Source organism: Heterodontus francisci, chromosome 6 (assembly GCF_036365525.1).
Source record: "Heterodontus francisci isolate sHetFra1 chromosome 6, sHetFra1.hap1, whole genome shotgun sequence".
NCBI classification, from domain to species: domain Eukaryota; kingdom Metazoa; phylum Chordata; class Chondrichthyes; order Heterodontiformes; family Heterodontidae; genus Heterodontus; species Heterodontus francisci.
The window spans coordinates 115984400-115996738 of record NC_090376.1 but is presented as its reverse complement, the minus strand read 5'-3'; the positions used below and the strand labels follow the sequence as shown (position 1 = coordinate 115996738).

Genomic DNA, 12339 nt, shown 5'->3' with positions numbered 1-12339 from the left:
ACAGTGTATGTCCTGTTCTCTCTCTCTGTATGGCTGTATCCAGGACAACCAAGACGCACTTTCCAGTAACATCCAAAGCTGGCTGCCTTAAAGAAGTACTAATCTCTTACAGCCTTAAAGGCACACTGCATATTTCCCGAGGAGAGAAAAAAAAAGGATCATGACACATGCAGTTTCTGCCGTTTAGCATGCATGTAGTCCTGGTTCCTAGCTTCATCAGGTTGGAACCTCATTTTTAGGTATGCCTGATGCTGCTTCTGGCATGATCTTCTGCACTCCACATTGAGCCAGGGTTGATCCTTGGCTAATGCTAGAGTGAGGGCTATGCCAGGCCATTAAGGTTACAGATTGTGGTTGAATATAATGCTTCTGCTGCTGATGGCCTACAGCGCCTCATGGATGACCAGATTTCTGCTGCTAGATCTTTTCTGAATCTATCCCCTTTAGCACAGTTGTAGTGCCAAACAACATGATGAATGGTACCCTTAGTGTGAAGATGAGCCTTCGTCTCCATAAGGACTGTGTGGCGGTCACTCCTACCAATAATGTCATGGTCAGATGCATCTGCGGCAAATAAATTGGTGAGGGTGAGGTCAAGTAGGTTTCTTCCTCTTGTTGGTATCCTCACCACATGCCACATGCCCAGTCTGGCTGTTATGTCCTTCAGGACTCTGCCAGCTCAATCAGTTGTGGTGCTACCGAACCACTCTTGGTGATGGACATTGAAGTTCCCCACCCAGTGTTCATTCTGTGCCCTTGCTACCCTCAGTGCTTCTTCCTAGTTTTTTTTTATTCATTCATGGGATGTGGGTGACGCTGGCTAGGCCAGCATTTATTACCCATTCCTAATTACCCTTGAGAAGGTGGTGGTGAGCTAATTTCTTGAACCACTGCATTCCTTGTGATGTAGGTACACCCACAGTGCTGTTGGGAAGGGAGTTCCTGGATTTTGACCCAGCAACGTGAAGGAACGGTAATATGGTTCCAAGTGGTGTGTGGCTTGGAGGGGAACTTGCAGGTGGTGGTATTCCCATGCATCTGCTGCCCTTGTACTTCTAGGTAGTAGAGTTCATGGGTTTGGAAGGTTATGTCGAAGGTGAGTTGCTGCAGTGCTTTTTGTAGATCATGGTTATCCAACCTTTTCGCGTGGGGGGCCACATTACAATTTTTATCTTACCTGGGGGGCCAGTGAGACAATGTCAGAAAGATAAAGGCATTAAAATGTATCTTACTATTCATAAAAACAACAACAAAGGTGTATTTTTGTGATGAAGCTTTAAATGAGAAGGCTAATTTATTGACTTACTTTTTGGTCACTATATTGGAACTGATTAGAGAAAAACCTGGCATTTTATTGCTTGCACAAATAGTCGATGTTTTCCCGCACACTTGTTGCAACAATGTGGAGTATTCTGGATAGATGTTATTCTGTCAGTAGTGATCTTGATCACTCTCTCTCCCTCTCTCTCTGTTCCCCCCCCCCCTCTCTCTCTCTCTCTATCTGCCATTCACTCTCTCTGCCCCCTTTCCCCCCTCTCTCTCCCCCCACCCCCTCTCTCTGTCCCCCTCTCTCTCTGTCCCCCTCTCTCTCTGTCCCCCTCTCTCTCTGTCCCCCCCCCCTCTCTCTGTCCTCCTTTCTCCCTGTACCCCTTTCTCTCTCTCTCTCTTTCTCTCTGACAGTTGCAGAGAGCAGGAATGTTCAGTTTTTAAATGCTGGCATTAAAAAACCCCGAATCTGTCCAAAGTTCAGAAACGGCTGTTCCTGATTTCAGGCTGTGAAACTGACTTGTGATCGTTTTTAAAAGCCAGTCTGACAATGCGGAATTTCTCGTCTCCCGTCATGGACCCCTGGCAAGGATGAGGAACGGCTCCAGGTACAGTTTACAGATTCAGGCTGGATGGAAACCTTTGGTGGGCCAGATGCTGGACAACCCTGTTGCAGATGGTACACACAGCTGCCACTGGGCATTGGTGGTGAAGAGAGTAAATGTTGAAGGTCGGGGATGGGGTGCCAATCAAGCCGGTTGCTTTGTCCTGGATGGTGTTGAGTGTCTTGAGTGTTGTTACAGTTGTATCCATCCAGGCAAGTGGAGAATATTCCATCACACTCCTGACTTGTACCTTGCAGATGGTGGACATTCACTGGGGACTCAGGAGGTGAATTTCTCATCACCAAATTCCCAGCCTCTGACCTGCTTTTGTAACCACAGTATTTATGTGGCTGGTCCAGTTCAGCTTCTGGTCACCAGGATGTTTATAGTGGAGATTCAGCGATGGTAACGTTTTGGGTCAGTGGCCCTTCTTCCAAAGAAAACGTTAACTCTGCTTCTCGTTCCATAGATTCTGCCAGACCTGCTGAGTGGTTCCAGCACTTTTTGTTTTTATTTCAGATTTCCAGCATCCGCAGTATTTTGCTTTTATTTTAGCCTAGTCTTTACATTTGTATAATTCATAAATTGGAAGCAAGAACAGTTTAATACTTGGTTCACCTGAGGAACAGAGGTAAGGTCCAATGAACCATGACAAAGATGTAGTGGAGGTTTGGTACTGCAGAAGAAGACAATACCCTGGATAGTCCATGACCGAGTCACAAAGGAAAATGTCAATGTAGATCTCCTAAGAGATGAGATCAGAGAATGGGTTTATAATATTATAGCCCTATTTGGTGGCTCCTCATCAGAGCCCTTTCCTATCCTGAGTGGTGTGAAACAGGGCTGTGTTCTCGCACCCACACTTTTTGGGATTTTCTTCTCCCTGCTGCTTTCACATGCGTTCAAATCCTCTGAAGAAGGAATTTTCCTCCACACAAGATCAGGGGGCAGGTTGTTCAACCTTGCCCGTCTAAGAGCGAAGTCCAAAGTACAGAAAGTCCTCATCAGGGAACTCCTCTTTGCTGACGATGCTGCTTTAACATCTCACACTGAAGAATGCCTGCAGAGTCTCATCGACAGGTTTGCGTCTGCCTGCAATGAATTTGGCCTAACCATCAGCCTCAAGAAAACGAACATCATGGGGCAGGATGTCAGAAATGCTCCATCCATCAATATTGGCGACCACGCTCTGGAAGTGGTTCAAGAGTTCACCTACCTAGGCTCAACAATCACCAGTAACCTGTCTCTAGATGCAGAAATCAACAAGCGCATGGGTAAGGCTTCCACTGCTATGTCCAGACTGGCCAAGAGAGTGTGGGAAAATGGCGCACTGACACGGAACACAAAAGTCCGAGTGTATCAGGCCTGTGTCCTCAGTACCTTGCTCTACGGCAGCGAGGCCTGGACAACGTATGCCAGCCAAGAGCGACGTCTCAATTCATTCCATCTTCGCTGCCTTCGGAGAATACTTGGCATCAGGTGGCAGGACTATATCTCCAACACAGAAGTCCTTGAAGCGGCCAACACCCCCAGCTTATACACACTACTGAGTCAGCGGCGCTTGAGATGGCTTGGCCATGTGAGCCGCATGGAAGATGGCAGGATCCCCAAAGACACATTGTACAGCGAGCTCGCCACTGGTATCAGACCCACCGGCCGTCCATGTCTCCGTTATAAAGACGTCTGCAAACGCGACATGAAATCGTGTGACATTGATCACAAGTCGTGGGAGTCAGTTGCCAGCATTCGCCAGAGCTGGCGGGCAGCCATAAAGACAGGGCTAAATTGTGGCGAGTCGAAGAGACTTAGTAGTTGGCAGGAAAAAAGACAGAGGCGCAAGGGGAGAGCCAACTGTGCAACAGCCCCAACAAACAAATTTCTCTGCAGCACCTGTGGAAGAGCCTGTCACTCCAGAATTGGCCTTTATAGCCACTCCAGGCGCTGCTTCACAAACCACTGACCACCTCCAGGCGCATATCCATTGTCTCTCGAGATAAGGAGGCCCAAAAGAATTTCCAATTTGTGCTTGACTGTGTGCTAACAGCAATGTCTCACAATTGTTTTTTGGTGATAAAACTTCTGAGTAACATGAATATCTTCCAGGGTTGGGTGGGAATTTAGGACTAAAATTTGGTTTACCCTGTTTTTCAGGCATGGGGGGGGGCGGTGCTATTCACGATTTGCCCGTCCTGTTGGAGGTGGACAGTACATAAATTTGGTGCTCACACATTATTACCATATTTGTAATGTTGGGCTAAGTAGCGCCCTCATTGTTGGTTGCCTCTTTGCACTGCCGGCTGCCTCTGCGGTCAGCAGGGGGCCAATCAGCATTGTGTTAGCAGCAGCCAGCGTGCTATTTTTTAAAGCAGTCTGCCCCTCTTAAAGGGAAGCTGTTCTGAACAATATTGCTGCAATTTAAAGCATGGAAAAAGGAACACCAGGGAAGAGAGAGGGTGACCATGTGACAGTTGGCATTAGTGGTGGAGGTGGGCAGGAAGCGAAATGTCCTGGTTTCGCGGGAGACCAGGAAGTCCTCAAGGATCACTTTCGGAAGGAAGTGGAAGCAGGTGGCGAGAAAGGTCAACTCCCGGAGTCTGGTCCTGATAACTTGGCAACAGTGTCACAAGAAGTATAATGACCTCATGCAGGTGGTCAAAATTGTGATTGCATCTTCACATGATATTGCAACCAACCAACCACACTAAGCTTAACACACTGCATGCCCATCACTACCTCAGCAGAACTCCCTGGTACTCAGGACTCACACCTAACATCCAGATGCTCCATCTCACTTTCATACACTTACCTTCACTGCCTTCACATACCTCCAACTATTCAGCTATGGCAGGCACATCACCCAAAAACAGTGCTACACAATCACTGACATGCTGGCCTCTCTCTTGCAGGACTTACCTTCAGGAGCGGAGAGCAGTCAGACCTGTGTGGAAACAACCAGAACCGGGAGCTGATAAATCCAGTGTGAGGCCCGGGGCCTTCACTAACCTTCAGGAGCGAAGAGCAGTCGGACCTCTTCCAGCAAGCCGGAGTTTTGAAAAAAAGAAAACACATGCTAACAGTGACATCACAGGAAAGCTGCAAGGTGATTGCTTGGTGAGTCACTGCTGCTAGGGAATAGCTCTAAATAGCTGGGTAAGTATCGAAGGTAAGAAAGGTTTACAGTTTATTTTCAGATATAGTAAGTCGCTTTTTTTAGGGAGTTCTGTAGTAACGAGGACCAGGGATGAAATGCCCCAGAGTAACTGATATTATTTGACATTAAGATCTTCCAAAAGGTTAATTTAAAGGGTTCAGTCATGGCAGGAGAGCTCAAAGCCGTGGTGTGCTCCTTGTGCTCCATGTTGGAAGCTGGGAACATTTCCAGTTCCCGTGACCGGCATGTGTGCAGGAAGTGTCTCCAGCTGCAGCTCCTGGAAGCCCGGGTTTCAGAGCTGGAGCGGCGGCTGGGGACACTGTGGTGCATCCACGAGGTGGAGGGTATCATTGATAGCACGTATGGAGAGGTGGTCACATGGCAGGCTCAGACTCCACAGGCAGGAAGGGAATGGGTGACCACCAGGCAGAGCAAGAGGACGAGGCAGGCAGTTCAGGAATCTCCTGTGGCTATTCCCCTGCCAAACAAATATACTGCTTTGCATAATGTTGGGGGGAATGGCCTCTCAGGGGAAAGCAGCAACAGCCCAATTCGTTGCACCACGGTTGGCTCTGCTGCACAGGGGAGGAGCAAAAAGCGTGGCAACGCAATAGTTATAGGGGATTAAATTGCAAAGGGAATAGATTGGCGTTTCTGTGGCCGCAAAACAGACTCCAGGATGGTATGTTACCTCCCTGGTGCTAGACTCAAGGATATCTCAGAGCGGTTCAGGACATTCTGGAGGGGGAAGGTGAACAGCCAGTGGTCGTGGTACACATTGGTACAAATGACATAGGTAAAAAAAGGGATGAGGTCCTAAAAGCAGAATATAGGGAGCTAGGAAGTAAGTTGAAAAGTAAGACCTCAAAGGCAGTGATCTTAGGATATAGCAGGATATATCGGATGAATACGTGGCTGAAGAGATGGTGTGAGGGGAAGGGTTTTAGATTCCTGCAACATTGGGACCGGTTCTGGGGGAGGTGGGACCAGTACAAACAGGACAGGTTACACCTGGGCAGGACCGGGACTGATGTTCCAGAGGGAGTATTTGCTAGAGTGGTTGGGGAGGGTTTAAACTAAAATGGCAGGGGGATGGGAACATTTGCAAGGAGTCAGAGGAGGGGGGGGGGGGATCAAGGACAAGAACAAAAGACAGTAAGGGGAATAAGAAAAATGATAGGCAGAGAAATTGAGGGCCAGAATCCAACAGGGCCACAGTGAAAAGTAGTGGGAAGGGGACAAGTAATGTTAAAAAGACAAGCCTTAAGGCTTTTTGCCTGAATGCGTGGAGCATTCGCAATAAAGTGGATGAAGTAATCGTGCAAATAGATGTAAATGGGTACGATGAAGTCGGGATTACGGAGACATAGCTGCAAGGTGACCAGGGATGGGAAATGAACATCCAGGGGTATTCAGTATTTAGGAAGGACAGACAAAAGCAAAAGGCGGTGGAGTTGCATTGCTGGTTAAAGAGGAAATTAACGTAATAATGAGGAAAGATAACAGCTCTGACGATGTGGAATCTGTATGGGTAGAGCTGAGAAACACTAAAGGGCAAAAAATGTTAGTGGGGGTTGTATATAGACCCCCAAACTGTAGTGGTGATGTTGGGAATGGCATTAAACAGGAAATTAGAGATGTATGCGATAAAGGAACATCTGTAATTAAGGGTGACTTTAATCTGCATATAGATTGGGCAAATCAAATTGGTCACAATATCATAGAGGAGGACTTCTTGGAGTGTATACGGGATGGTTTTCTGGAGCAATACGTTGAGGAATCAACTAGAGAACAGGCCATCCTAGACTAGGTATTGTGTAATGAGAGAGGAATAATTGACAATCTAGTGGTGCGAGACCCCTTGGGGATAAACGACCATAATATGATAGAATTCTTCATCAAGATGGAGAGTAACGTTGTTGATTCTGAGACAAGGGTCCTGAATCTTAGTAAAGGAAACTACGAAGGTACGAGGCGCGTGTTGGCTGCGACGGATTGGGAAACGTTATTTAAAGCGATGACAGTGGATAGGCAATGGCAAACATTTAAAGAGCGCATGGATGACCTGCAACAATTGTTTATCCCTGTCTGGCACAAAAGTAAAACTGGGAAGGTAGCCAAATAATGCTTTACAAGGGAAATTAGAGATAGCATTAGATCTAAGGAAGAGGCATATAAATTTGCCAGAAAAAACAACAGACCTGAGGATTGGGAGCAGTTTAGAATTCAACAAATGAGGACCAAGGGATTGATTAAGAAGGGGAAAATAGAGTACGGGAGCAAGCTTGCGGGGAACATAAAAACTGACTGTAAAGGTTTCTATCGGTATGTGAAGAGAAAAAGATTGGTGAAGACAAATGTAGGTCCCTTACAGTCAGCAACAAGGGAATTTATTATGGGGAACAAAGAAATGGCTGACAAACTAATTGCATACTTTGGTTCTGTCTTCACAAAGGAGGATACAAATATCATACCAGAGATGTTGGGGAACACAGGGCTTAGTGAGAGAGAGGAACTGAAGGAAATCAGTATTAGTAGCGAAATGGTGTTCGGGAAGTTGATGGGATTGACGGCCGATAAATCCCCAGGGCCTGATGGTATGTATCCCAGAGTACTTAAGGAAGTGGCCCTAGAAATAGTGGATGCATTGGTGGTCATCTTCCAAGATTCTATAGACTCTGGAACAGTTCCTACAGATTGGAGGGTAGCTAATGTAACCCCACTACTTAAAAAGGGAGGTAGGGAAAAGCAGGGAATTATAGACCAGTCAGCCTGACGTCAGTAGTGGAGAAAATTCTAGAGTCCATTATCAAAGATTTTATAGCAGAGCACTTAGAGAACAGTGGTAGAATCGGGCAGAGTCAGCATGGATTTTACGAAAGGTAAATCGTGCGTGACAAATCTACCAGAATTCTTCGAGGATGTAACTAGTAGAATTGATGAGGGGGAGCCAGTGGATGTGGTTTATTTGGGCTTTCAGAAGGCTTTCGACAAAGTCCCATATAAGAGATTAGCGTGTAAGATTAAAGCACATGGGATCAGGGGTAGTGTATTGCGATGGATAGAAAATTAGTTGGCAGACAGGAAACAAACAGTCGGGATAATGGGTCTTTTTCCAAATGGCAGGCAGTGACTAGTGGGGTACCGCAGGGATCGGTGCTAGGACCCCAGCTATTCACAATATATATTAATGATTTGGACGAGGGAACTAAATGTAATATCTCCAAATTAGCAGATGACACAAAACTGAGTGGGAGGGTGAGATGTGTGGAGGATGCAGAGAGGCTTCAGGGTTATTTGGACAAGTTGAGTGAGTGGACTAATGCATGCCAGATGCAGTATAATGTGGATAAATGTGAGGTTATCCACTTTGGTAGCAAAAACAGGATGGCAATTTATTATCTGAACGGCTATAAACTGAAAGAGGGGAATATGCAGCGAGACCTGGGTTTTCTCGTACACCAGTCGCTGAAGGTAAGCATGCAGGTGCAACAGGCAGTAAAAAAGGCAAATGGCATGTTCGACTTCGTAGCTAGAGTAGTTGAGTACAGGAGCAGGGATGTCTTGCTGCAATTATACAGGGCCTTGGTGAGGCCACACCTGGAATATTGTGTGCAGTTTTGGTCTCCTTATCTGAGGAAGGATGTTCTTGCTACAGAGGGAGTGCAGCGAAGGTTTACCAGACTGATTTTTGGGATGACGGGACTGACATATGAGGAGAGATTGAGTCAGTTGGGATTATATTCGCTGGAGTTCAGAAGCGTGAGGGGGGATCTCATAGAAACCTATAAAATTCTAACAGGACTTGACAGGGTAGATACAGGAAGGATGTTCCTGATGGTGGGAGTCCAGAACCAGGAGTCATAGTCTAAGGATACGGGTAAACCTTTCAGGACTGTGAGGAGAAATTTCTTCACCCAGAGTGGTCAGCCTGTGGAATTTGCTGCCATAGAAAGCAGTTGAGGCCAAAACATTGTATGTTTTCAAGAAAGATTTAGATATAGTTCTTGGGTCTAAAGGGATCAAAGGGTATGGGGCGAATGACGGAACAGGTTACTGAGTTGGATGATCAGCCATGATCATAATGAATGGCGGAGCAGGCTCGAAGGACCGAATGACCTACTCCTGCTCCTATTTTCTAAGTTTCTATGTTTCTATGTAGGACAAGGCAGCACCAACAGAAGTGAACAGAGCAGAACTAGCCTGGGACAACAATGCCTACATCTGCTGAGCCCTACAGAGGAGATGGCTCTCCGCATCATGGGGCCGACTGAAATAGAGCCCAAGGCATGCAGCATCACTGAGAACATTGAGAATGATGGTATGCTCCTGCCTTATGCTCCTTCTCTATCTGGCATGTTGAGCAAGCTGCTGATCAGGTGACTATGGACCTCTTATCTCCCACCCCTCTCCACCTTATTTCCTCCTTTTGATTTCCTTCTTTGAGACATACAAGACCTGTTGCCTGCATAAACAGCCCAAGCAGGAAGAGAGAGCGCAACTGCACAGCACTAATGAAGAGGCCCTGTCACTTGATCTGACACTTGCAGCCAGCAGCTCAAATTCTGGCACTGCACATATCTGGGAGGCTAGTATAGAGTTGGGACCAGCACGTGGTGAGTTACCAGGCACAAGTGGACCACAGCAAGTCATTTTTAATTTGTCTGGTCACGAGATCGTGAGGTCGCCAAGAGTTCTGCTGCAGAAGATTCACATTGATTGTGCAGCAACAATGACATTAATGGGAACTTTTTTTTAATTTTCCAGGGGCAAGGACAAGGGATCTAGAAATGAGGACTGATGAGGGAGATGGGGTTGAAGCAGCTGCAGCATTACATGTGAGAACAAATGATAATCTGGATAGAAGATCAGAAGAACTAAAAGAATATAAAGGTATGATGGGCACGCTCAAAGTGGAATGGTCATTTGGGTTGCTTCAGGGAGAGAATGTGAAAATATGATTTTAGCATGATATCTAAAATGATGCATACAGCAACAAGCAGGCCATTGAGAATTGTCAAGCTAGGTAAACCTAAATTCAGTGGGATTTGAACAAGTGCACCCCTTCCCCAAACCCTTACAAGGGACGACACCACTAAAATTAACTGAGGGTCTAGCTCACCGAAAACTGAATCACAATGAATGTTTACATTAGGAAATTTGGACAGAAAAACCACTGAATACTAAAGTGCCAATCAATGTGAGGTATGTGTTTTGAGTTTTATCATCTCAAATCAAATGATTTTATTTATTTATAGATACAGCACTGAAACAGGCCCCTCGGCTCACTGAGTCTGTGCCAACCATCAACCACCCATTTATACTAATCCTACATTAATCCCATATTCCTACCACATCCCCACCTCAATTCCCCTACCTATACTAGGGGCAATTTATAATGGCCAATTTACCTACCAACCTGCAAGTCTTTGGCTTGTGGGAGGAAACCGGAGCACCTGGCAGAAACCCATGCGGTCACAGGGAGAACTTGCAAACTCCACACAGGCAGTACCCAGAATTGAACCCGGGTCGCTGGAGCTGTGAGGCTGCGGTGCTAACCACTGCGCCACCCAATTTAACCTTGTTAAATTCACTTATGTGGCCAAAATTGATAATTTGACAAATAAGAGTGTGAAGATTTATTCAAAAAATGTACACATGAAAAAGTACAAAAATGTTTAAAAACTGTTCAATATTAAAAAATGCAGTGATGAAACTTAACTATGATTCAGAAAATGGAAACCAAAATGTTTAACTTTAGAAAAGTGCAAACAAATAACTAACAACTATTCAAAAATGTTAGCATTCTAACTGTGCAAACAATAAAATTAACCAATTTTTCAAAAAGCTCTCCATCTGCTCCCTCTTTGACTGACAAAGAGGAGTGTTAGTGGTAGAGATGATAATTAAATTCCCTTTACTCTCTCAAGGCACCTCACTCGGCCCCATGCACAGACCAGCTCTTCTCCCTATGCCCCCCCGCTCCACTACCACCCCACCCCCTCCACAATGGATCATATGTCTACCTGTGGCATGGTGAAAGATGCCAGTCTGACAAGCTGTGTAACTCACCGACTGTTCCAGTATCTGGTCCTGAAGCAGAGATGCTGCTTCCTGCATTCTAGAATTAAGATCCTGAGCTGCTTTGTGTGACCTTCCATGTGCAACATGCCACCTGCTGTCAGGTTGGAATCTAGATGGTACTGCCATCATTAGAGATGGAAGTATCAGCCACCTGGACCCTATGATCTCAGCATTACGGAGTCCACTGACAAGCTACCAACCGGTGTGATGGGTTGAATGACGGCAGCTCTATGCTCAGAAAGGCCTCATTTTACAGACTGTAAGCCATCCCTTGTAACAACCGCCAGTCTGTCTCAAGACCTGAATCTCCCTTGATTTGGGGACCCTGCCTCATACTTCATCATCCTCTTGCAGGAGACCTGACAGATAGCCCAAGACAGCAATCGACTGGTGAGTCAACTGTTGGATGGGCTCCTGGAGTTGAGTCACTGCCTGTTCAATGTTGTTGCAGATCTGCTTAGCATATTCTGACCAGGTCAGCAAGGTTCTCCATTGTGTCCTTAATGGAGTTTAGAGAACACACACCCCCTCTGGTGCTCCATCTTTAGGTGCCTCCACATTTCTACAGATGACAAATTAGGCTCCTCTGACTCTGAGCTCTGCATTTGCTTTCTGGCTGGTCTCTCTGGAGAGGCAGGTACATCTGCCACTTCCTTCCAAGTTTTCCACTACCACAGTGCTTCTGGAGTCAGTTGCCTGGGAGCTATCGCAGCACTATTCTCTGGTCATCTGTGTCTGTACTAGTGCCAGGCTGAAGAGAGTTGGTGGTTCTGTTTCTGCTTGGACTGACTTGAGGGTGAAATCTCAGTAAGAGTCATGGAGAGATACAGCACCGAAACAGGCCCTTCAGCCCACCGAGTCCATGCCGACTATCAACCACCCATTTATAACTAATCCTACATTAATCCCATTTTCCCTCTCACATCCCCACCTTCCCTCAATTCTCCTACCACCTACCTACACTCGGGGCAATTTTTACAATGGCCAATTTTACCTATCAACCTGCAAGTCTTTGGCATGTGGGAGGAAACCGGAGCACCCGGAGGAAACCCACGCGGTCACAGGGAGAACTTACAAACCCCGCACAGGCAGTACCCAGAACCGAACCCGGGTCGCTGGAGCTGTGAGGCTGCAGTGCTAACCGCTGCACCACTCCAAGTAAGGAGCATTGGTTTTCTGTCAGTCCCTCATTGTAGGAATGAGCTGCCTTCTGAAGCCAGGGCCTTCTCCCCC

At 46.5% G+C, this 12339-nt stretch overlaps 1 protein-coding gene across 1 annotated transcript in view; it reads left to right on the top strand.

The window, feature by feature from the left end:
* Positions 1-12339, top strand: part of bcl9 (BCL9 transcription coactivator) — a 310905-nt gene that overhangs the window by 274961 nt on the left and 23605 nt on the right. Inside the window, exon 8 of the mRNA XM_068032915.1 lies at positions 9790-9915. Coding sequence (XP_067889016.1) covers positions 9790-9915 — 126 coding nt within the window. The remainder of the gene's footprint in view (positions 1-9789; positions 9916-12339) is intronic.